Source organism: Diceros bicornis, chromosome 12, assembly GCF_020826845.1.
Source record: "Diceros bicornis minor isolate mBicDic1 chromosome 12, mDicBic1.mat.cur, whole genome shotgun sequence".
NCBI lineage: Eukaryota > Metazoa > Chordata > Mammalia > Perissodactyla > Rhinocerotidae > Diceros > Diceros bicornis.
In genome coordinates, this window is record NC_080751.1 from 57,097,533 (window position 1) to 57,124,962 (window position 27,430).

Consider the following 27,430-nt stretch of genomic DNA (forward strand, 5'->3'; position numbering starts at 1 on the left):
GAAGAGTTTTAGATAGGAGAGGGACATGCTGAATTTTGAATTTTAAAAAATCACCACCTGTTGTGTGGAAATAGGGAATGGGACAAGGGTGAAAAAGAGGAGACCAGCTGGGGGTTTTTTCCTAGGCCGGGCGAGAGATGATGATGGTTTGGACTATCATGGTGGTAATGGAGGTGGAGAAAAGTTTGTAAACACATAAAAAAAATCTTAGGTTTTACCATTATTGCATGCCCAGAAATAAAATTAAAACTCCAGTGGAAATTTGGGACAGGAATTGAAACAAAGTATGAGATAAAGCATATTTTAATGTTAATTGCTTACATTTCATTGTTGACAAAGAGTGGAGATTTCTTCAGATCCTCGCAAATTCAAGACTCAAATGTTGTTGATGTTAATTGATCACCCACAGTTGCTCACTTCTTCTGTGTAGATACATTATTTCATTTAACCCTCAAAGCAACCTTTGCAGCATAAATAATATCATTAACCTATAAAGTATTGGTGAGGTTGGATGACCTGCCCAAGGCCGCACAGCTACACAGTGACGGAGTTGGGACTAGGGTGTAGGGCTCCTGACTCCACGCCCAGCCTTCTCTCCTTTGTACTTCAGTTTCCTAACATGCTGACCCGGTAAGAAACTGTTCTTATAGAAACATACAGTAATCAAACCATTGTTTGAACCCCATGGTTAGTTTTAGAATCAAGAGAACATTGAATAGCCGTAACTTCGTTGATTGAAAAATAGAAGGGAGGAAGTATGATATGATAGAAGAAAAACTAGATTAAAAATCAAGAGACATCAGTTTGCTTTTCTGTAAAATGGTGATGATAAACTTAATTATCTCAAGATATTGTTTAAGGATAATGTATTTGAAAGAGCTTCTAAGAGATTAGGATGCTATAAATACTGTATTCTAAACATTTAACGTCTTTTCCTCAGAATAAAGTAAATCATATCACAAAAATATAAACTGCGCCAGGGCTGGGACTGTCTTGTTCTCCACTGAGTTCCCAGTGCCTGAAATAGTGCCTGGTGCATGATAGGCACTTAAAATACTGCATTGAATGAATGAATGACACTAAACATGATTTATATAAACAGACATCTGCCCCATCGTGCTCTTTTTATGTTTGTTGGTTTTTTCCTTCAGAAAATAATGCGGGTCATGTACCTACAGTACCTAAAGCCTCCACTAGATGTCAGGCATATTTTCTTCATTGGTTCATGTTCCTTTTCTGTTGAGTTGAGGCTATTGAGTAAACAAGGTTTTTCAAATAAATCTCAAGACTCTTATATTCAAAACAAAACCAATTCACTTATCAACGCTCTAGCAACTTCCCTTACTTCTAAGTCTCTGAGAGAAACTAGTTGTTTCTTTGTGGTCAGAACATTTTTCTAAAACTTCTGTCTCTTGATGTCTCTGATAGACTTTCTGTTAGCCTAATTCAAGCAATTTGCTGTTGCTTAGGATCTAATTATCTAACCACGTAGTCCTTATACCTAATTTCTTTCATTAGTGGTTAATCACTGTTACATTTCAGTTTATGTTTATTTATTTCTGCGAGAAAGCAAAACTTCTTGATGTTGGCTTAGTATATTTATTCCTCTGAATTCCAGCAAGGACCAGTGTCCCACGGATACACCTATGATTGATCTATTCTCTTAAACAGAGATTGGCAAACTACCGCCTGCAGGCTAAATCCAGCCTGTTGCTTGTTTTTGTGTGGCCCATGCCTCAGAATGATTTTTATATATTTAAATGGTTGAAGAGAAATAAAAAGAAGAATATTTTGTGAAATAAAAAGAATAATAATATTTTGTGAAAATTATATGAAATTCAAATTTCAGGGTCCATAAATAAAGTTTAATTGGGACACAGCCTCGCATTCATTTACATATTGTCTGGCTACTTTCAGGCTACAGTGGCAAAATTGAGGCTTTGTGACTAAGATCTTGTGATCCTCAGAGCCTAAAATATTTACTATCTGGCTCTTTACAGAAAAAGTTTTCCAACCCCTACTCTTAAGGAAGGGTTGATAACTGCAAATTTAGGGCACTTTGTGCTTCTTGATATTCTTTTTTCTGAATACTCATCATCTTCTTTGGTTTGATGGTCCAGGTTGTTTTTTTCCACCCAAGGAGGAAGGTTAATTGGTAACTTCTTCTGCTGAAGCATTTGGATAAAGTTTGTTACCTAGAAACCAGACTGCCTTCTTACTGTTTCTCGCTGCCTATGCAGATATAAATATGTAGCATGTTTGCACAGCTAAGCCAGCCAGTTTTCTCCACACCTTGCATCAAAACATAGTTAACCTAGATAATGAAAATATACTGTTATTTAAATTATCTTCTAATTATAAAATTAAAGTAATACTTTAATATAGCTCTTATTCTATTTTAACTGCTCTTCTGTTTAATACTGACTTAGACCCTATATATGCATTACTTTGACTTGATTAGGACATATCTGTCCTCTTTGTTGTTTTTTCCTATACCAACTCATGGATTTTTTTTTTTTGAACTTGAGACAACTACACTTTAAACATATGGGCTTTCACTGTTGGTGAACTTTTTAGTATAACATGATAATTCTGCCTGTTTTGTTCTTATCCGTAATGACTGTAAGTAGATCAAGAGAAATTCACCAGACCAGATATAATGTAAGACCATTTGTAACTCTATAAAAAAAAAAAAGTCTAACTTCTTGTTTATGTTGTTTAGTTATTAAAGCACATATTTGTCACGCTTCTTTTAAAATGATGGATGAATCTGGAATTGGAAAAGGCTTTTGTGACAAGGGTGCTTCTGGGTGATCATCCTGTGCCAAACCAAATGCATCGTTTGCAACTTTTTCTCTAAGCCAAATTTGGGTTTTTTCTTTTCTTTCTTTTTTTTTTTTTCTTTGGTGAGGAAGATTGGCCCTGAGCTAACATCTGTTGCCAGTCTTCCTCTTTTTGCCTGAGGAAGATGGTCCCTGAGCTAACATCTGTGCCAGTCTTCCTCTACTTTGTATATGGGATGCCGCCACAGCATGGCTAGATGAGTGGTGCATAGGTCCGCACCCAGGATCAAACCCATGAACCCTGGGCCGCCGAAGTGGAGGGCGTGAACTTAACCACTACACCACCGGGCTGTCCCCTAAATTTGTTTTTTTTCAAAGAGAGTTATTAATTGGCTTTACTATATTCCCAAACAAGTTGTGGGATATTATAGAATTTATGATATTGGTAAGTTGATCTGTATTGAAATCACTGTCTTCCACAGGTATTTACTGAATGTGTATGTGAGTGGGGCTCTGCACTTGGTGCTGAGGATAGAATCTTATTTGCGGAAGCTGACAAGATGATACTTTTCTCTTAGATCAGTAGGTGAATCTGATGTTCTAGTCCCTTGAAAGGAGTATCAGATTCATTCTAGGTGTCTTGATCTCTTGAGATTGAAACTCTGGAATGTTATAATTTTGAGCTAGTTCCAACAGGTAAGTATACTTTGACTCTTAGAGCATAGCTCATCCGATATTAATTCTGTCTTGCATTTTGCTGTAACAATTTTGAAAAACTCGAGGCATGGTGACATAATCTGCTCACTAGTAGGCCATCAGACACCTAGAATTTCAAGTCTATCTGATTTTGAGAAAAGAAAAGCTGCTTTTTATTCTATTCATATAGCCTGGAATGTGAAGGCTCTTATGGCTCTCAGGTCACAACTCATCTGATGCTAATTGTGTCTTGCATTTTGCTTGGATGATTTTGAAAACCTAACAAGATTCTCTTATAGCTTTGAGCTTCACATGGTCCTGGTTTGGGTGTTGTCTGTTTGGCTCCATTTCAGGCTGAAAGTCCCAGATAATCATTCTCTTCTGGGCTTAGGGTCTCTTGCTAGCCCTGGAAGTGTATCTCTCCAAAAGAGAAGGATTGAGCACAGAGAGCACTGATACCAAGGGTCATGTGTTGTGTAAGATAGTCCTGGAAATAGGATAAAATTTTTGCCTGAACTTCTGTGTGTGTGTGTGTGTGTGTGTGTGTGTGTGTGGAGGAGGGGAGGACTTGCATAGACTATCGAACCCACATATGTGAGTATATATGTGTGGTACTTGTGTGTGTGTAATAGAGAGGAATGGTCACATGAGCAACAAATGTGGTGATTGATTATGATGCAGTAAGGAGAAACAGCATTGTTTAATACAACAAAACGCAGGGTTTAATCCTAGGAGGGTAATTATTTACAAATGGCTGTGACTTTGGTCTGCTTAGTTCCACCCTCCCCTTGGGGTTTTTCTCTCTCTGTTTACCACTATATTACCATAAAGCACTGTGCTTTTAAACTCAAAATCTAGTGTGGCCCAAACACCATCCCCTGGTTTTCTTTTCTTTTTTTTTTTAAATTGTGGTAAAATACACATAACATAAAATTTACCATCTTAAGCATTTTTAAGTGTGCAGCTCAGTAGTGTTAAGTATATTTACATTGTTGTGAAACAGATCTCCAAAACTTTTTCACCTTGCAAATCTGAGACAATATATCCGTTAAACATCAACTCCCCTTTCACCACCAGTCCCTGTTAACCACCATTCTACTTTCTGTTTCTATGAATTTGGGTACTTCAGATAGCTCATGTAAGTATAATCGTATATGTCTTTTTGTGACTGTCTTATTTCACTTAGCATAATGTTCTCAAGGTTCATCCATATTTTAACATGTGTCAGGATTTCCTCCCTTTTTAAGGTTGAATAATATTCCATTGTATATATGTATACCACGTTTTCTTTGTCCATTCCTTTGCCAATGGACGTTTGGGTTGCTTCCACCTTTTGGCTATTCTGAATAATGATGCTATGAAGATGGGTATACAGATATCTCTTTGATATTTCAATTCTTTGGGATATATACCCAGAGGTGGGATTGCTGGATGATATGTTAGTTCTACTTTTAGTTTTTGAGGAACCGCCATACTGTTTTCCCTAGTGATTGCACCATTTTACAGTCCCACCAACAGTATATAAGGATTTCATTTTCTCCACATCCTCACCAACACTTATTTTTTTTATAGTGGTCACCCTAACGGGTATGAGGTGATATCTCATTGTGGTTTTGATTTGTCTTTTTTTAGCAGTTTTATTGAGGTGTAATTTACATACCATAAAATTCACCCACTGTGACAGTTAACTGATTTTTAGTAAATTTATATAGTTTTGTAACCATCACCACCATCTAGTTTTAGAACATTTCCATCATCCAAAAAAGTTCCCTTGTACCCATTTGTAGTTAATCCCAGCTTCCACCTGTAGCCTCAAGGCAACCACTGATATACTTCCTGCTTCTACAGTTTTGTCTTTCTAGAAATTTTATATAAATAGAATCATATAATATATAGTCTTTTGTTTCTGGCTTATTTAATTTAGCATAATATTTTTGAAGCTTATCCATGTTGTAGCAAGTATCAATAGTTCATTCCTTTTGAGTGCTGAAAATATCCCATTATGTGAGTATACTACATTTTGTTTATTCCTTCACCAATTGATGGACATTTGGCTCGTTTCCAGTTTTTGGCTATTATGAATAATGCTGCTATGAACTTTGCGTCTTTGTGTGGACATATGTTTTTGTTTCCCTTGGGTGGATACCTAGGAGTAGAATTGCTGGGTCATGCAGGGTAAGTGTATGTTTAACATTTTAAGAAACTGGCAAACTGTTTTTGAAAGTGACTGTGCCTGTTACATTCCCACCAGCAATACGTGAGAGTTCAGTTTCTCCACGTTCTCACCAGTACTTGGTATATTGTCATTCTTTTGTGTTTGTAGCCATCCAAGTTAGTGAGTAGTGGTGTTTCTTGTGGCTTTAATTTGCGTTTCCCCAATGACTAATGATGTTGAGCACCTTTTCATGTACTTATAAGCCATTCATCTATCTTCTTTGGTATAGTTGTCTATTTAGATCTTTTGTCCATTTAAAAAATATTTAAATAATCTTTTTATTTTAGAATGGTTTTAGATTTACAGAAATGTTGCAAAGATAGGACAGAGAGTTCCCATATACACTACACTCATTTTCCCCTGTTAACATTTTACAAATGAACCAATATTGATATGATTATTAACTGAACTCTGTACTTCATTGGGATTTCATTAATTTTTTTCCTAATGTCCTTTTTCTGTTCTGGGTTTCCATCCTGGATACCACATTACATTTATTCATTATGTTTCCTTAGGCTCCTCTGGGCTGTGACAGTTTCTTTTGCCCATTTTATTATTTGGTTGTCGTCTTATTATTGAGTTTTAAGAGTTCTATATATATATATATTTTGGACACGAGTTCTCTATCAGATATATGATTTACAGATAATTTTTTCCAGTCTGTGTCTTATGTTTTCATTTTCTTAATGACCTTTTGAAGAGCACAAGTTTTAATTTTGAGGAAGGCCAATTGACCGATTTTTTTCTTTTATGGATTGTGTTTTTGATGTCGTATCTAAGAAATATTTGCCTGACCCAAGGTCACAAAGATTTTCTCCTGTATTTTTGTCTAAAAGTTTTATAGTTTTAACCCTTACATTTCAGTCTATAATCCATTTTTGTGTTAATTTTGTGCTAATTTTTGTGTATGGTTTGAAGTAAGAGCCTAAGTTCCTTTTTTTGCATGTGGATATCCAATTGTTATGAGCACCATTTGTCGAAAAGACTATCCTTTGCCCCTTGAATTGCCTTGGCACCTTTGTCAAATTCAATTCACTGTAAATGTAAGGGTTTATTTCTGGACTCTCAGTTCTGTTCCATTGACCTGTATGTCTTTCTATTCTTAAGCCACTACCACTGGTCTTGGTTACTATAACTTAATAGTAAGTTTTACGTTTGGGAAGTATAAGTTGTCTTCTTTTTCAAAATTATTGTGGCTATTCTAGGTCCTTTCCATTTCTATTTAAATTTTAGGATAGCAATGTCAATTTTAACAAAAAACACCTGCTGGGATTTTGATAAGGATTCCATTAAATCTATAGATGAATTCTCTTCCTCTCTTCTCCCTCCCCCTATACTAACCTTCTCCTTGGTCTTTTTGTTTGTTGGTCGGTTGGTTTTTTGTTTTGTTTTGTTTCCTCGGTGTTTGCATTTGAGTAGCTAATCTGGTCTAGAACACATTTTATATGTTTAACAAATCCTTAACAATGCCCACAACCATGGATATATGGTTGTGGACTTTTACGTCCTGATTTGATAATAATAGTGTTAATGAAAAATTCTTTTGAGATTTTTCAGAGATTTTCCTTTTTTGTGAACGTATAATGCAAATCAACTGTTTCTGAAAGGGTGTTAGATGTATGTAAAGAAAATTCAGAACATTTAGGATCTACTAAATTGTTTTCTCGTTAAAATATATATATTCTATAATGTAATCTAGTTCATGTCATTTTTTTGTTCTTATCCCTTCAGTGACTTCCCATCACACTTAAAATAAAAGCCAAGGCCTGTATAGTGGTCTACACAAGGCCCCATAAGATCTGGCTCCTGGCAGCCTCTCTGACTTTATTTTCTACCACTTTCCCATTGGTCTCTATACTCTCTTGTTACACTGGTTTTATTGTTCCTTGAAAATACCAAGTATGTTCCTGCCTCAGGACTTTTGCACATACTGTTTCATTTGCCTGAAATGCTCCTCATCCTGATGTTCATGTGGCTCATTCGTTTACTTCATTCAGATCTCTCCTTAAATGTTAGCTTCTCGGAGAGACTTTCCTCAACTATCTTATCTAAAATAGCGCCGTCGGTCACTCTGTGTCCTCTTACCTTGCTTCAGTTTCTTCATGGCACTTAGCATTATATGACATTATTTTATGCATTTTTGTGTCTGTTTACCCCACTAGATTGTAAGCCCTTTGAAGACAAAGACTTTATTTTGTTTCCTGCTGTATATCTCCAGGGTATAGAATGTGCCTGGCAAATAGTAGACCTTAAATAAATATCTGTGGAATGAATAAATGCATGCATATGTGCTCACAACTTTCTCACAGCAGTGATCTTCGTGAAGCGTTCAGGCTATTACAAGAAATTTAATTCAGCATAATATTTTTGAGGCTTATCCATGTTGTAGCAAGTATCAATGGTTCATTCCTTTTCAATGCTGAAAATATCCCATTGTGTGAGTATACTACATTTTGTATCCTTTGAGCAAGGCTTTTTTTTCTATGTTTTTACGGCATTTTTGGGCTGGAAGCATGATCCTCCAGCTCATTATGATTACTAAAAAATCCTTGAAAAGTAATCATTTTTAATATTGGAGAAATCTGCTTTTCTTTGAGCTTTATTTCTTCCCTAGCCAAACCTAGGGTATGCCTGTAACGTAATTTCTTGCAGACATTGAACCTCAGAATTATGTATCATTGAGTGGAATTTCTTAATACAATATGTATACTGTGATCTGGTTAATTTAGAATAATCTGAATATTTCTTAGTGCCTTTACAAGTCTTTATGTTGCCTACTTTTGACTAGTGCCTGAGTTTAGCACCTACTGAGTTAGCCCTTTTTCATTCTTCTTAAACCTCAAATCTGTCTACATATTTCTAGCAAATTGATCTTCTTGAATCAATGCCTTTGTCGTATTACTTCCCTATTTTAAAATCTACAAAACTCCACTGCCTGTAGAATTAAGGAGGCACTCCTCATGGTGGAATTCAAGACTCTGTGTAATTGGGACCCACCTTTCTTTTTGAATCTTATCTTCTGCTAAATTGGTGAAGCACAAAGGCTCTGCTTTGGCCAGATGTGCCTCCTTCCTCCCTTTAAAACTTTATATCCTTTCTCGCCCTTCTGAGCCGGCTCATGATGTCCTAGCCCAGCTACCGTCTTTCCTGAATGCCCTTCTTGCCTCTTTCAGACTTTCCTCGTTTTGTATATCCATGAGCCAAACTTAAATTCTGGTCCATCCTTGAAACCTTTGAACCCTAGAAGCAGCTAATAACTCATGTGGATCTCTCCTTTCCTTTCCTAAATTCCTTTAGTTCTTCTTGTTTTGTTAGTCATTTAGGCGCCCAATAAAGTGCTGTCTCCTTCATTATTAAGGTTTCTTGAGTATACAGTGGACCTGGACTTCTTGAAGATTGTAAGCACCTCCTTTGCACCATCAACTTCTTAAGTGTTGAGATTGTATATCCTTAGTGCCTGGCGCATTCCAGGTGTTTGTGGGACTGAACTTTACTGATTTGTTTTGCTTCTAGAGTACGGAGCACAATTGTAAATTCTAGTTGAATTAGGTTAAATTTGGCAAGTTTCTTGTAGTCCCTCTCTTCAAGGTCACATTTTGTGATCTTGCTTGTTTATTTGATATGACTTTGCTGGTCTTACTGAAGCTTTCAAAGGCAGTCAAAGAAAGGTTCCTCAGATTATAAAAATCTGTATTTTTATGAGCTTTTGGAGAGAAGTTCTTATTTTACTCCTTGAAATAATCCTAGAGGTCAAGATAAGGTCAAAATAGCCATCTTTGGTAAAGTGGCCTTTCTCTTTTGTCTTACATGTTTTTTCCCTTTTGGATAATGTTAATGGGATCATCTTAAGGGTAAAACTGGATACCTTGCCTCCAGGCATGAATGTAAGGAAATAGTCTGTTAAATTGTATTGAATAATCTTCCTGCTTGGTTTTTCACTTTTTTAGTAGAATTCTTTTTGGAATTTAAGTGACTTCTTTTTTCTCTTCAGTCATTTCTTCCAAGCTGTCACCACCTCATGTTTAAATTCTGCATAAGTCCAGCTGTTATTCTTCACTCATTTCCTGTGTCCAGTTTATCACGAGAAAAACATTCTTGTTAAGAGCTTCTCCAGAGAGTTTCTTGAGTTGAATATTTAATATCTTCATTTTGAGAAACTGATTAAACTGCCACTGATGTTATCTGTGTGAGCTCAGCCCTTTCGAAAGCTTAAAAATCTAAAACTGGTGTAATACGGAGGGATAAAAATCTTGTTGACAGATTAGACGTGGAGTATGGGAAAAAGGGAGAAGTCAGTTTGACCTGAACGATTGGAAGGGTAGAGATGGGGAGACCTGTAGGTGAAACAAGTTTGGGTATAATGAGAGCTCCATTTTGGACATGTTGAGTTTTTTTTGACACTCAAATAGGTAGTTTATATAAGTCTGAAGGGCATTCATGGGACATATATGGTTTGGAAATATAAATTTGGGAATTGGCAACTTAGAGATGATGTTTAGATAAAGAAGAGAAAACATGTAAGGATCAAACCCTGTTACTGGTTTCTTACTTCTTTAGATGATTATTTGGTTAATTGATTTTTTAAAATTCTTTTTTTCTAATTTGCACAATTAAAGCGATTTTTAAAATTTCCAAACACATAAGACTTTTTTTTGGATATTCTTTGATGCTTTCTGATGTTATTAAGTTTTGGTCAGAGGCAGTGGTCTGTATGATATTGATTCTTTGGTAGAGTTGAGATTTCTTCTAGGGCCAAGTGTCTGAACAATTTTTCTAAACTTCCTCTCTATGCTTAAAAAGATTCTCAGTTTATTGAGTGCAGTGTTTGCCATATTCCCGTTAGATCAATCTTATTAATTATGTGTGTAGAAAAGATTAAATTTAATTTTAAAAATTAAAATGCATTAAGTGATTATAGATGAAAATACCAGCTGGCTTAATATTATGGGAGAAGGTTGTGGTAAATTTTCCATTGAGAACATTGGATACAGAGGAATTGTTTCTAAACAGTTTGGACAGAAATGACCGTGATGACTCAGAGAACATTTAGTGATGACGAAGACACTGATGTCAAAGATGCATTTAAAGAGCTTGGGTGAAATTGAGTCATGAAAGTGAAATAAACTTACATTTTTAAATTACTGTGATCTCAAGTGTTATAAATAGCAGTGGAAGGAAGGAAAGAAATAGGATAAGTGGGAGAACTACAAGTGGCAACAAGCTTTTGATATATTTTTTCATTTAAAAATAGAGGGAGTGACCCCAAATATAAGGTGATGTTTCCCGAGAAAGGATCTCCAGAAACTAACTTGAACATGTAAACCTTTAAATGAATTGAGTCAAATGTCTTGTTGATGTGGGTGCACTGAGGTAGGTTACAAATGAAAAGGTACTAGTGGATCCAAAAGTTTAATGTCTTCAAAATGAAAAATACCCTAGATCCCTTCCAGCACATCAAAGTCACTTTCAGCTCCCTGTCTACAGCAGCATTCCACAGCTTCCTGTTTGTCATTCCTGCATCCGTTTGTCATTTTCCCCAATCTTTATGTGGGGACAGAGGAGAAATAGTGACGGTGAAGACCTTGAGCGGAGAAGCTGTAAAAATACCATTGTCAGCTGTACTTCTGCCCTGGGCATTCCAAAAACAGTGAAAACAGGTGTGGGATGTGAAGTGAACTCATGGCATGACAGGAATACCACTTAGATAGCTACGTAAAAAGGCTTCATGATCTGTTGCTCAATCCTTACACAGTTTTTAGGCTTAGAAACTTTTTCAAAGCCACTAATTGCAGGTATTAATTAGGGCTTTCTGTGTAACTACAGAAAGTAATGGATAATTTATGAATATCTCTGAACCTTTGAACATAAAGCAAACTAGTCTACTTTGAAATTAGTTTGCCCTAAGTTTGAAATCAGGAAGTATGTATCCTGCAACTTTGTTCTTTTGGAAGAATATTTTGGCTATTATATGTTTCTTGTATTTCCATATGAACTTAGGATCAACTTGTCCAGTGCTATAGAAAAGGCACCTATGATTTTGATAGAGATTGCATTGAATCTGTAGATCAATTTGGGGAATATTGCTATCTTAACAATATTAAGTCTTCCAGTCCATGAACATGGAAGGTCTTTCCATTTATTTAGATCTTCTTTAATTTCTTTCAATGATGTTTTGTAGTTTTCAGTGTACAAGCCTTGCATTTCTTTGATTAAATTTATTCCTGTTTTATTCTTTTTGATGCTATTGTGAATGAATTGTTTTCTTAATTTCATTTTCAGATTTTTCATGCCTAGTATATAGAAATGCAACTGATTTTTCATATTGACCTTGTGTCCTGCAGCTCTGTTGACTAGTGCATTAGCTCTAATAGTTTTTTCGTTTTGGTGGATTCTTTAGGGTTTTCTACGTATGAGATGGTGTCATCTGCAAATAGAAATAGTTTTACTTCTTCCTTTACAATTTGAATATCTTTTATTTATTTTTCTTGCCTAATTGTTGTGGTAACCCTCACTATTGAATGATAATTTGTCGGGATTTAAAATCTAGCCAGAAGATGTTTTCCCTTGCTTCTTTGAAAATATCATTCCTCTATTATCTTGTAACCAATTTTGCTGATAACAATCTGATTCTCCTTCCTTTCTGTAGAATCTCTCATATTTCTCTAGTAACTTTTAGAGTTTTCTTGTAACATTGGTAATCTGAAGTTTTACTATAATCTGTGTGGACATGAACTTTTTTTTTAGTTCATTTCTATTTCATTAAATTTGTTTTAATACTCAGGATTTTGGGCCAGCCCCGTGGCTTGGTGGTTAAGTGTGCGTGCTCCGCTGCTGGCGGCCCGGGTTCAGATCCCGGGCGCGCACCGACGCACCGCTTCTCCGGCCATGCTGGGGCCGTGTCCCACATACAGTAGCTAGAAGAATGTGCAGTTATGACATACAACTATCTACTGGGGCTTTGGGGGAAAAAAAATTTAAAAAAAATTTAAAAATACTCAGGATTTTTACTCTCTAAAGGCTCATGTCTTTCATCAGTTCTGAAAAATTCTCCGCCATTATCTGTTTCGGATGCTATTGCCTCTCCTCCGTTCCCTTCTGTCTCTCTGGAACTCTGAGATATAGACTTTAAGACTGGATTTAGCTCTCACATTTCTTAACTTTAAAAAAAAATGCACATCAGTCTTTAGCTGTATTCAGTCTTGTCTTCCGCCTATCTGTGGAGTTTTTTAAAACCTCAATAATAATGATTTTCATTTTTAAAATGTCTAATTGGTTATTTTTCATAATATTTTATGGATGCTATTCTATCCTTTAGGAGCCTGAGGATATTAAATATACTCATTTTAAAGACCTTTTTAGATACTCTGTTTTCTTTGGGTGTTTTGGGGGAAGGTGGGGGGAGTTAAGTTCTTTCAGCTTCCTCAAAGGTGGCCTGCAGTCCTTGTGTGTGGCTCATGGCAGCTCAGCACAGCCCTTGCTCACCACAATGGCTTCTTGTTTGTTTTCTTCCTTGGGGGATACTTCATTATTTTTAGGCTTAAATAGAGTTTCCTTTTTTTGTTTTGATTCTAGCTATGCATGCATCAATTTATTTTTATATCTTTAAGTCATTTTTTTTTTTGGTACAAGAGGGTAAGCTCTAAGCATGTGCTCAATTCCGCCTTGAATCAGAAGTCCCTAGACTACTACTTCAGCTGATTTATAATTCACTGTCATAGCGCTGTCTCCAAAGGTCTCTGTGTGGCCTTTTCAGCAGAGACCTTGATACACATTTAATGAATGGTGTGTGGTTCTCCTGGCAAACTCCCTAACGTATTAGGGCATTTAAAATTACTTTTAGGGGGCCGGCCCTGTGGCTTAGCGGTTAAGTGCGAGCGCTCCGCTACTGGTGGCCCGGGTTCGGATCCCGGGCGCGCACTGACACACCGCTTCTCCGGCCATGCTGAGGCCGCATCCCACATACAGCAACTAGAAGGGTGTGCAACTATGACATACAACTATCTACTAGGGCTTTGGGGAAAAAAAAGGATGAGGATTGGCAATAGATGTTAGCTCAGAGCCAGTCTTCCTCAGCAAAAAGAGGAGGATTAGCATGGATGTTAGCTCAGGGCTGCTCTTCCTCACAAAAAAAATAAATAAATAAAATAAAATAAAAATAAATTAAAATTACTTTTAGGTTCCTTTGGCCCAGAAATTAAATACCAATACTGATTTAACAGACATAGTTGGCCTCATGCATTAGTACATATGAGAAGTGCTGCTTTCATGTGTTCGGGTAGATTCCTGAGAATATTATTTAGTTATCATTGCTCCTCTCACTCAAGAATTTGCACTTTTAGGTTTAGCTAATACATTGTTTCAAGTAGATTGGAATGGAAAGTAGAATCATAAAATTTCCTTATTGAACAAATCTCTGTGGAGCACCCACTATGTGCCAGTCATGGTATTAGGTTTGCAGTGTGGACCCAGTGGTGGAATAAACCCTATGAGCCCTGCTCTCATGAAGCTTACAGCCTCTTTTTTTGTGTGTGTGAGGAAGATCAGCCCTGAGCTAACATCCATGCCAATCCTCCTCTTTTTGCTGAGGAAGACCGGCCCTGAGCTAACATCTATTGCCTATCCTCCTCCTTTTTTTTCCCTTTTTCTCCCCAAAGCCCCAGTAGATGGTTGTATGTCATAGTTGCACATCCTTCTAGTTGCTGTATGTGGGACGCGGCCTCAGCATGGCCGGACAAGCGGTGCGTCGTGCCCTGGACCACCGGTAGTGGAGCACGCGCACTTAACCGCTAAGCCACGGGGCCAGCCCTGCTTACAGCCTCTTGAATGAGACGAATTGAAAACTGACCGATAATTATATGTGATTGCAAACTGTGATAAGGACTATGAGAGAACAGGATACTTCGAGTACAGCAGAGACTTCTAATTAAATTTTATAGTAAGGAAAGGGGTTTTCAAACTTTTTAAAACAGCAGTGAAACATTTTGTTTATAAAGTCTTACATGGAGTAGAAGAGGAGCTACTCTTACTGAATCAAGACTGGGCCTAATCCCCTTGCTCTCCTCATGGTAACTGAAGCACCTCGTGGAATCCTTTGATGCCCAGGGAGCAACATGTGAAAACCACTGTTCTAGAACCAGCCCCCTTCATTTTGAACACCAATTAGCTGAGACACAAAGGGCTTCATTGTCCAGAGTCATATATGTCACTTAATCTGCTTAGTGCCAGAATTGGAATAAGAATCCAGTTCTCCTAGATTGAGTTGTCTTAGTATAAGGAAATAAGAGGCCATCAGAAAATGGACTATCTCATACACAAGATTTTTTTATACAAACCTCAAGGTAACCACTAAACAAATAATCAAAACAAAATCACATATGATAAAGAGAAAACTAGAAGAGTCATAAGACAGTACAACCAAACTGAATGGCAGTCTGAAACACATGGGACAAGAAACAAAGGAAATGCAAAAGAACTGGAAAATAAGTGACAAAACAGCAACATTAAGCCCTCATATATCAATAATTACCCTAAATGTAAATAGATTGAACTCTCCAATCAAAAGATACAGAATGGCAAGATGGATTGAAAAGCAAGACCCAACAATATGCTGCCTCCAGGAAACACGTCTCAGCTCTAAAGACAAGCACAGGCTCAGAGTGAAAGGATGGAAGACAATACTCCAAGCTAATGGCAAACAAAAGAAAGCACGTGTTGCCATACTTATATCAGACGAAGTAGACTTCAAGATAAAACAGGTTAAAAGAGACAAAGAAGGGCAATATGTAATGATAAAAGGGACACTCCACCAAGAAGACATATCAGTTATAATATATATGCACCCAACATAGGAGCACCAAAGTACATAAAGCAACTATTAACAAATCTAAAAGGAAATATTAACAACAACACAATAATAGTAGGGAATCTTAATATCCCACTTACACCAATGGATAGATCATCCAGACAAAAAGTCAATAATGAAACAGTGGACTTGAATGAAAAACTGGACGAGATGGACCTAGTAGACATATACAGAGCACTCCATCCAAAAACAGCTGACTACATTCTTCTCATGCGTGCATGGAACATTCTTAAGGATAGACCATATGTTGGGAAACAAAGCAAGCCTCAATAAATTTAAGAAGATTGAAATCATAACAAGCATTTTTTCAGACCATAATGCTATGAAACTGGAAATCAACCACGAGAAAAAAACTGGGAAAGTGAGAAAGATGTGGAGATTAAACAACATGCTACTGAACAACCAATGGATCGTTGATGAAATTAAAGGAGAAATAAAAAATATCTGGAAACAAACGAAAATGAAAATATGCCGTACCAAATCATATGGGATGCAGCAAAAGCGGTCCTGAGAGGGAAACTCATAGTGATACAAGCCCACCTTAACAAACAAGCAAAAGCCCAAATAAGCAACCTTAGATTACACCTAACAGAACTAGAAAAAGAAGAACAAACAAAGCCCAAAGTCAGCAGAAGGAGAGAAATAATGAAAATCAGAGCAGAAATAAATGAAATTGAGACCAGAAAAACATTAGAAAGGATTAATGAAACAGAGTTGATTCTTTGAGAAGATAAATAAAATTGACAAACCCTTAGCCAGACTTACTAAGACAAAAAGAGAAAAGGCTCAAATAAATAAAATTAGAAATGAAAGAGGAGAAATCACAACGATACCATGGAAATACAAAGGATTATAAGAGAATACTATGAGAAATTATATGCCAACAAATTGGACAATCTAAAAGAAATGGATAAATTCTTAGACTCGTACAACCTCCCAAAACTGAACCAAGAAGAAATAGAGAATCTGAATAGACCAATCACAAGTAAAGAGATTGAAATAGTAATCAAAAACCTCCCAAAAAATAAAAGTCCAGGACCAGATGGCTTCTCCGGTGAATTTTACCAAACATTCAAAGAAGATTTAATAGCCATCCTTCTCAAACTATTCCAAAAAATAGAGGAAGATGGAACACTTCCTAACTCATTCTACGAGGCCAACATCACCCTGATACCAAAGCCAGACAAAGACAATGCAAAGAAGGAAAATTACAGGTCAATATCGCTGATGAACACAGATGCAAAAATCCTAAACAAAATATTGGCAAACCTAATACAGCAATACATTAAAAACATCCTACACCATGATCAAGTGGGATTTATACCAGGGACGCAGGGATGGTTCAACATCCGCAAATCAATCAACATGATACACCACATCAACAAAACAAAGAATAAAAACCACATGGTCATCTCAATAGATGCAGAGAAGGCATTTGACAAGATACAACATCCATTTATGATAAAAACACTTAACAAAATGGGTATGGAAGGAAAGTACCTCAACATAATAAAGGCTATCTATGACAAACCCACAGCCAACATCATACTCAACGGGGAAAGGCTTTCATTCCTCTGAGAACAAGAACGAGACAAGGCTGCCTACTCTCACCACTCTTATTCAACATAGTACTGGAAGTTTTGGCCGGAGCAATTAGGCAAGAAAAAGGAATAAAAGGAATCCAAATAGGCAACGAAGAAGTGAAACTCTCACTATTTGCAGACGACATGATTTTATATATAGAAAACCCTAAAGAATCCATTGGAAAACTATTAGAAATAATCAACAACTACAGCAAAGTCGCAGGGTACAAAATCAGTCTACAAAAATTAGTTGCATTTCTGTATGCTAATAATGAACTAACAGAAAGAGAGCGAGAGCTCAAAAAGATAATACCATTTACAGTTGCATCAAAAAGAATAAAATATCTAGGAATAAATCTTACCAAGGAGGTGAAAGACCTATATAATGAAAACTACAAGACATTATTGAAAGAAATCAATGATGACATAAAGAAATGGAAAGACATCCCATGCACATGGATTGGAAGAATAAACATAGTTAAAATGTCTATATTACCTAAAGCAATCTAAGGATTCAATGCAATCCCAATCAGAATCCCAATGATAGTCTTCACAGAAATAGAAAAAAGAATACTAAAATTCGTATGGGGCAACAAAAGACCCCGAATAGCTAAAGCAATCCTAAGAAAAAAGAACAAAGCTGGAGACATCACAATGCCTGACTTCAAAACATACTACAAAGCAATAGTAAACAAAACAGCATGGTACTGGTACAAAAACAGACACACAGATCAATGGAACAGAATGAAAGCCCAGAAATAAAATGACACATATACAGACAGCTAATTTTCACCAAAGGAGCTAAGAACATACACTGGTGAAATGAAAGTCTCTTCAATAAATGGTGTTGGGAAAACTGGACAGCCACATGTAAAAGAATGAAAGTGGACCATCTGCTATCGCCATTCACAAAAATTGTCAAAATGGATCAAAGACCTGAAGGTGAGACCTGAAACTATAAAACTCATAGAAGAAAATATAGGCAACACACTATATGACCTTGGTCATAAAGGAATCTTTTTGGATGCCATACCTACTCAGACTAGGGAAACTAAGGAAAAAATAAGCAAGTGGGACTTTATCAGATTAAAGAGCTTCTACAAGACAAATGAAACCAGAATCAAAATGAACAGACAACCCACCAGCTGGGAGAAAATATTTCCAAAACATATATCTGACAAGGGGTTAATCTCAGTAATATATAAAGAACTCACATAACTGAACAACAAAGAAACAAACAACCCAATCAAAAAATGGGCAGAGAAAATGAACAGACACTTCTCCAAAGAAGATATACAGATGGCTAATAGGCACATGAAAAGATGTTCAACATCACTAATCATCAGGGAAATGCAGATCAAAACAACACTAAGATATCAACTCACCCCTGTTAGAATGGCTATAATCACCAAGACAAAGAACAACAAATGTTGGAGAGAATGTGGAGAAACAGGAACCTTCATACACAGCTGGTGGGAATGCAAACTAGTGCAGCCTCTATGGAAAACGGTATGGCGATTCCTCAAAGAATTAAAAATAGAAATATCCTATGATCCAGCTATCCCACTACTGGGAATCTATCCAATGAACCTGAAATCAACAATCCAAAGAGGCTTATGCACCCCTATGTTCATTGCAGCATTATTCAGTATAGCCAAGAAGTGGAAACAACCCAAGTGTCCCTCAACTGATGATTGGATCTAGAAGATGTGGTGTGTATATATATATAATGGAATACTACTCAGCCATAAAAAAAGACAAAATCGTCCCATTTGCAACAACATGGATGGACCTGGAGGGTCTTATGTTAAGTGAAATAAGCCAGAAAGAGAAAGACAAACACCGTATGATCTCACTCGTATGTGGAATATAAACCAACACATGGACAGAGAAAAGTGTGTTGTGGTTACCAGGGGCAATGGGGTAGGAGGTGGGCACCAGGGGTGAAGGGAGACATGTATATGGTGATGGACAAACAAAAATGTACAACCCAAAATTTCACAATGTTATAAACTATTAAAACATCAATAAAAATAAATAAATAAATATTAGATAGGGTTGAAGCCCCCTTTATTCAAGAGGAAGTCATTAACTAAACTATGTAAAATTATCTAAAATTTGAAGTTTTAGCATTCCTAATTTATGTATACAATGTATCACAATTTTGCACGTTAAAAAACTTATAGAGGGATTGGCCCCGTGGCGTAGCGGTTAAGTGTGCGCGCGCTGCTGCTGGCGGCCCGGGTTTGGATCCCGGGCACACACCGACACACTGCTTGTCAGGCCATGCTGTGGCGGCATCCCACATAAAGTGGAGGAAGATCAGCACGGATGTTAGCTCAGGGCCAGTCTACCTCGGCAAAAAGAGGAGGATTGGCATGGATGTTAGCTCAGGGCTGATCTTCCTCACAAAGCAAACAAACAAACAAACAAAAAACTTATATAAATTGTATCATACTGTAAGAAAAAAAAGAAAAAAAGAATCCAGTTCTCCTAAACTTGTGTTCTTTCCACTCTCCACTGCTGCTTCTTCCCCTTTGATGTGTTTTTATTATAAAATAAAGGTATTTCAATCTCTGGTCTTCTGCAGGTCTTTTTTTTCCCCTGAAATTAATTTTACCCATTGTTGTTCACATTGCCTTCACATTCTGTGCTCTGCTCCCTCTTGTATATCCTTAGAGTTTGTAGCCTTGAAAGATCCTATCCCACTGCTATTTTGTTTTTGTTGTATTTCTGATATCTTGTATAAATCAACTCTTATTTCCTGCCAAGCATTCGAACACATGCATCCATTTTGTTCTTCAGGCTTTTATTATTGATATCAACATATTTATGTTAACTAGTTAGCTGTCTGATTTGTTGGATTGTCTTGTCTTGCCCCCTCATTTTTCTAAGCAAACGGTAGAATTCTTTCCCAGGCACTTAAGTTGTTAGTCTGGGTTTCATTTTGACTTCCCCTATTTTTAGTGAAAATATACTTGTACATCTTTTACTGTTTTGTTTTGTTTTTGTTTTACTATGGCAGAAAAGTCCGGGGCCTCTGTTTGAACAGAGTAGCATATTTTCCCAGAATACTTAGAAAGAGTAAGGAAGTAGTGAAAATTAAGATGGCCTGGGAGACTGAGGCTGTAGTGTCTGGGCAGTGACCATAGAGAGGAAGATGTTTGTCCTAATTTAGGAGATCAGTAAAGAATTGATGATTTGGGGCAGAATGGTGATAAGAGAACTGTGCTTAGGAAAGTAATTTGAGCCATGAGAAATCAGATGAGTAACAATTGAAGGTCTTCTGGACACCAGGGGCTAAATAGAAAACCATTGCAATATTTAAGTTACACCAGCCAGATGCAGCTGAAATGTGACGATGCCGGTGGAGATGGAGACCAGTAGCAGGTAGATGTAAGAGCTGTTGAGGAGATGACATAGCTAAGAGGCTGCTGGGTGACTCTGAGTATCAAGGACGTTCTAGTCATGTGAATGCCCTGCTCGTGGTGTCCCAAAAGCCCATCCAGCAGCTCGTGCTGTGTAGCCCTTCTGCTTCAGTGGTCCTCTGAGGAGCTGCCTTTATGAAGTAAGGAGCTCTTTGCATCAAAGGGGTAGGTAGACAGCATTGTCCTATTTTATTCACTCTGCTTGCATTCCCATTAACTCTTCAACAAAACAAAAAATCAAGCCTTACTAGTTCTCCCTGCTCCCAATTGCTTCCTACCTAGATTGCTTGGGGGACACAGTACTGCAGGCTGCTTTCTTATCAAGCAGTTGGCAATTAGGAGAGGCTCTGGGAGGGAAGGTGGGGGATGCTGCTTAACATCTCCATCAGAATGGAATTGCTGACTGGGTTAATTGGGTCACTGATTTGCAGCAGAACTTAGATTCTCTTGCGAGAGGGTGTGTTTCATGTTTAAGCTTCCAAGGAGTGGTCCCTACTCTGTGTGCTGCATCTGCCTTCCTGTCATTCGCTGCATTCGACTGCTTGATGGACTCGCTGATGGAGTGCAGACGTTTGTTTACATTCTAATGAATTGTTGTCTTGTACCTGCTCTTTCCCAAAATGCTCTGTGGGATAAACTACCTTGTAGACAAGATTCTTCGCCATGTGATTGTTCTGTTTCTTTAGAGACAACAGCAGTGTAATGCGTTAGATGCCAGATCCATAGAGAAAGAAGAAGCATTTGCTACAGAACGTAAAGGTTTGATAGCTTTTCCTTGCCTTTGTGTTTTTGCTGCTTGAGCTGCTGGGCTGATGATGATTGTGTGTATTTTCGGCAGGATGCTAGAGCCTCTGGAACTTCCCAGGCAGTTATAAAAAGGAGAAGCCCACTGTATCTTTTCCTGTCTGGTTAATTGTAAAAATACTTGAGAGTCAGCCTGTCTTCTATAATAATGTATTTGTTTCCATTTTTGAAAACAGATTTCAGTAATGACTACATGAACAGGTCAGGAAATGACATTGCATTTCATTGACCTCTCTGTGAGTGGTAACTTGTTGAAGTATTTAAGTTGTCATTTTGTCTCCTCTTTCTAGAAATATAGGCGTTGACATCTGTATAAAGTACTGACAACTTTTGCTCTAAGTTTAATGAACAAGGAGAACAAAAAAGGAGGGATTCATTGTGGAAACGTTTTTAAAATAAAATAGTACATTTCTGTTGATTTAGTTATCTGTTTTGGAAGACCCTTTGCCTGCTTTTTCAATATAATATTGAACTGAGAAATACTACTAAATAATTTGCTAATTATTGCCTCATTTTATAATTCTGTCCTTTTCCAGAACTAAAGTGAGATACCTGGATTCCTCTGGGCGTCTTTAGATGCTGTTTAGTGGTGAAAGTTCCATATAAGAATGTGTTTGTGGTAAACCTTTCCTTCCTGAGAAATATTTAATTTTAAGTCTTATACCACAAACGACTGTGTTGAACTGCTAGCAATAGAAATTGAGACACGTGTGTCTGTTGATAGGTCTTTTTTACATTAATGATTTAATTACAATGTGTTTAGATTAATAGTTGGTTTTGGAAATTTTCAGTCTTTTCTGTTGGTTAATTAATTGTCAATGACCAATAAAGTAAAATGTACTTTCCAGAAGTCAGAGAAACCTCATTGTAAATATGTAATGTGATACTTATACTATATTTACAGTACCATATGGTTATTTTTTTAACCTTATGGTTTTCCAAAAAGCAGTTTTGTTTGTTTGTTTAACTTCTTTGCATTGGCAGATAACCATAGAACCTAGTAGAGTAACAGGAGACGGTTAGTCTGGTACATAGAAGTAAATAAAGAACAAAACATCACGCTACTCAAGGAGGATAAAAATGATCCACACTTGTTGTAACTGTTGTCTAGAGGCAGGGTGCTTTTTGAGAGAGTGATAGAATCATAGAGATTAAATGGATCGTAGAATCTTCCCTCCTTACTATTTCACCAGAGCTACCCTGTGCCATTATTTTAGATCCATGTAAATCCCATATATCCTCTTCATCATAATGGAATAATTAAACTGGCTTTCTTATATTAGATCACATATTGTTTCAGTGTGGGGGGGGGGGTCTGTGAATAGGTTTATAGGTTACTAAATTTTGGAGGTTAGTGACCAAGAAGAGAGAAACAAACACCACCTTCATCCTAAAGCAGTGTTCATGTGGACTGATCACCCCAGCAGAAATCCAGAAGTGCCTGGATCCTGGACAGTGCCATTTGACACTTTAATTTTGAAGAAAGTTCATCTTTAAGTAAGTGAATATTTTTCACTGATTTGCTCTGCAACCTTTTTCTGAGAACAGTACTGTCTTCTTTGGAGCATTTGTCCTCTCTCAATCCTAACTGTGTTGTTCTAAGAGGACTACCAATCAAAGTATTGGGCCCTCTGTCTACCGGAGTGGGCAGATGGCTCAAGGCGGGTCATTTTGAGTCTTTTCTGGGAATTTCAAATTGGAAAGAGGGGAGAGGTTTTGTTCTCCACTGGTGAAGCTACAGTATATTAGGCAGAAGCTGTTTTTTGTTAAGTGTAAAAAGTTATGAGATCTGTATAGACTCTGACCCCAAATGAGATCTCAGGAAAGATAACAGCAAAGGTCCTAATGACATTCCAGTGTCCTGGAAGCCAGCTACGCTGCCACCCTTCATGAAGTTTACTCATAAAGTTAATTATCATTTAGTTATGATACTCAGTAAATTCCTCTTTTTTCTTTTTCCCTAAGCTACTTCAAGTTAGATTTGAAGCCAATGGTCCTGAAGTAGGGCAGTGTTTCTCAAACTTCAGAATTTATTCTTTCTTGGGAACTCTAGTCTGAAAAATTCATTTGGATAATGCAAAGATGCCTGGGTTAGGATGATGTCAGTGGATTTTATCTATTCATTGACTTTAGAACCAGATAAAAGTGGGTTCCAGTACTGGTTCTGCTGCTTACTAGTTTTTGTGACGTTGAGCATGTTAATTATCCTCTTTGACCTTTATTTCTTTACTTGTAAAATAGGAATACCATCATGGGTAATTGCAAGAATTCAGATAATGTTTCTGAGGACCTTGCTCAATGTTAATACGGTGCTCATACTCAATAAATGTCAGTGCATTACCCTTTCCCTCCCAGCCCTCTCCAGTATTCTATAAGTAAAGAAATATAGCAAAATACACAGCAAATATTATAACTGTTAACTTCATAGGATTTTTCATATTCTTTGGTTGTACTGGTCTTTCGTTAATTATTTGAAATCATTAAGTTGTAGTCTCTGTTATAAATGATTTTATACATTTTTGGTTGTAAATGATAATTGTCAAATCAGATTTGACCTAAAAGTTGTAATAGGTTAAGCTAAACCTTAAAAGCCTGTTGTTGCCATGGCTGATGATTATGAGGACTAATTGGATTATAAACTTCTTGTGGGCAGGGAAAATCTTCAACTTATTTTTGATTTTTGTTTTTCTCAAAGCCCCTAACAGTGCTAGGCATAAATAAGCCGTGGATTTTTGTTTGTGTACTAATAAGGCCCTTGTTTATTTAAATAGAGTTTGTAGTAATCAGAAGGACTTTATGGAGATACAGAAATTTGAGGAGCCGTTTCTCTGATAAGAGAAGAGAGAAAGAGTGTATCCTTGACAAATCTATGAAGAAGGACATTCCAGGATAGGTACCTAGGAGAAGATCTGAAATCAAGAGCTTAGAAGAAGCGAAAGAACCACTTGCTTGAAAGATGTGGAGGTCCTGAGTCCTTTGATAGATAAAAGACTAAAGTAGTCTACAGTGCGGGTTTTGGATTTGTCTTCAAGTATGGTGAAATCTGCTGCATAACCTTAAAGATGAGAAAAGTATGATCAAAGTGGGTAGGGAAGATAATTTCAGAAGCAACACAGGTATCTAGGATTGAAGGCAAATAGCTGGCTACAAAAATTTTAATAAGTGGTTAAATGTATTTAACTAGTGTGGTTAAGTACCTCATATGTAAAGCATTGTTCTGGGGAATACAAAAAAAGTAATCAAGTAAATGAGTAATCACATCTTTTTCCCTTTCACACTAATAGTGATAAACAGACCAAAAAATCTGCTAAAAAGTCCCTAAGTGTGTGATTGGCAGATGGCTGTCAAAGTAAAAGAGAATTGCAGGACTGTAACCTTAACCTGTACAACTAAAAAATATTCTGGGAGGAAAAGCAAGATAATGAGCAAATACTTTTAAAACTATAGGGTAGGGATTGACTTCCTACAGAAGAAGTTTTGTCAAGGGGCCTACGCAAGAGTGACAGCCCTTACAGGTGCCCAAGATCTCAGTCGTCCTCTCGGGCTTCAGAGTTGGCTTTGTTCATTTGTCCCTTTATTCACAATTTTTAAGTAGAAATTTTGCTTAAACAACGATAACATTGTACTTTAACATCCGTGGTTAGAGTCCTATCCAGAAAGTGTTTACCCCTGGATCTAAGTCAACTTAGAAAGCCAAAACAAGTAATTACACTCAGTGTTGGTCCCAATCCCAGTGTTAAACTTTTTTTTTTTAATCAGCAGTCTGGTTGATATAATAATTTGCTCATTAAGTGCATGTATTTTGTTAGGCTGAGATGAGGAATCCAAAAGATCTTTTAAATTAAGATTAGATTTTAATAAATTAGCAATGTGTTTTTGAAGGAAACAATTCATACTAGCTTATCTAGTTTTCCTTGGGGCAGCCTAGAGGTAGTTGAGAATGGGAGCTCTGCAACCGAATGGTTTGAGTTCAGATGACATTTATAATAGAGTTCTAATGATGTGGTAGGGGAAAGAATAAATCACCCAAGAACTATACTCTGGGGCTGTTATTGTTTTACCCTCCTATAGAGACAACTTTGCAAGAACTATGATCTAACGTCATGCGATTGGTTTTGATTTCTAGACTAAACAGTCTTAAGTAAGTTTTTCTAGAAGTGCAGCAGCCAAAGGTGAGACAGTACACCGTAGTGATTAAGAACAGGCTCAGGAGCTGTACTGTCTTGGTTGAAATCCTACTCCTGCCACAATCGGGCTGTGACCTCAGTACATTACTTCTGTCCGTGCCTTAGTGTCTCCATCTGTAAAATAAAGATAATAATAGTATCTACCTCATTGGTGATTGTGAGGTTTAAATGAATGAATCCATGGGAAGTATTTGAACTGAGTTTGGCACATATCAAGCACTCAATTAGTATTGCTATTGTTGTTATTAAAGACACTCTCTACTCTGTTGATTCCATTAGTAAGTCACAGATGAAAACTTGCCATGGCTACAAACAGTACAAATATACCTACCAAATATAACAACTAATGATGTCATTATTCCATTCTTAAATAGCAGTCTCACCAAAGCTGACTATAACAGAAAGAATACTCCTTACACATTCTACACTCCTATGTATTCCATGGCGTGGTGCTGACTCATGATCAACAAATATTTCCTGAAAGCCTACTCCATGTTTCGTACTATGCCAGATATTTGAAATACAGTGAGAAAAAATCACACAGATTTCTTACAGTCTGGTAGAGGAGATAGTGTAGACTGATCTAAAAGGTTTTCTTTATTTTCTTTTGGGGGATGTGGTGGTAGGGATATTAAGGGGGGTGGAACTTTGGATCTACTCAAACCATTTAACAGGTCCTTCTTCTAACAGTCTCGAAGTTCTCTCTAGGTTCATAAAACACTTTCTTTCTCAGTTTGCTTTCTTAATGATAACAAAAATAGTACAGGTTCACCTTAGAAAGTTTGCCTCAGTGGGATTATAGGTTATTTTTTTTCTGGTTTTATTTTTTTCTAATTTATAATTTTTTTTTAGATTAAGTATCTTTTTCTCTGAAAATTAGGAAAAATTAAACTGGAAAAATTGGAGAAGTACAGGAAAGTATAAATAGGCAGGAAAAAGTTACCCATAATTCCACTTCTCTTAACATTTTGACATATTTCCTTCAGATATTTTGTTTTACGCTTATTATATTATGTACCTGAGACCATGCTTTGTGTATGTATAAGTAATTTTATCTTATTTTCTAGGGTTATTTGAAGATAAAAATACGTAATGTATTTACAGCTCTAAACACAGTGTCTGATAGTTATGTAGCAAACATTCAATACTTGTGAGCTGTCATTATAGTTATCTTGCCCTTCTTTTTTTACCTCTTACCATGCTAAGCATTTTCCCATGTATGTAGAAAGTCTTCATAAGGATTATTTTTAAATGACGGCATAATATCCTGTAATTATTGGTGGACTATGGTTTACTTCTCCTTTGCCTCATATTTGAACATTTAGATTTCTTCTAAAATTATCCTATTGTAAATAATATTTCCCTAAATATTTTAAAATATAACTCTGTCTTTGCATTTCTGGTTAATACCTTGGAATAGATTCCTAGAAAGGGAAGTACTGAGTCAAAATGTTTGAACATTTTTAAAGATCTTTGATGGACATATTTCCCACTTGCTTTCTAGAAATAGTGTTTAACTTTATACATTCCCTCTTGCCTAGTGGTAAATTAAGGGCCTATATCAGAATATCCTCTCCAGCCTTAAGATTACCTTACCAAAAAAAAGTCATTATTTTTATAAGGGAAAATGGTCTGTAGTTTTGACAAATTCCTTTGCTTTTTCATAATTAAAACATTTTTATGTTGAGTTATTTGCATTTCTTCTTTTTAAAGGTGTATTTTCACTTTGCCCATTTAGCTAATTGAAATCTTAATTGTCTTATAAACTTGTGTGAATCTCTCTATTTTAAGGCTATTAATTCTTGCTCTGTCATGTTTGTTGAAAGAGTTCCCAAAATTTGTATTTTTCCTTCCTTTCTGATTTTTTTAATA

At 36.6% G+C, this 27,430-nt stretch overlaps 1 protein-coding gene across 17 annotated transcripts in view; it reads left to right on the top strand.

Moving 5' to 3' along the window:
- Positions 1-27,430, top strand: part of DTNB (dystrobrevin beta) — a 248,882-nt gene that overhangs the window by 136,322 nt on the left and 85,130 nt on the right. The window contains exon 11 of one of the 17 annotated variants that reach the window (XM_058551656.1): positions 21,254-22,168. The exons of the other annotated variants lie outside the window; for them this stretch is intronic. Within the exon in view, the coding sequence (XP_058407639.1) occupies positions 21,254-21,278 (25 nt within the window). The 3' untranslated portion in view covers positions 21,279-22,168. Of the gene's footprint in view, positions 1-21,253; positions 22,169-27,430 lie in introns of those variants that run through there. 17 annotated transcript variants of the gene reach the window in all.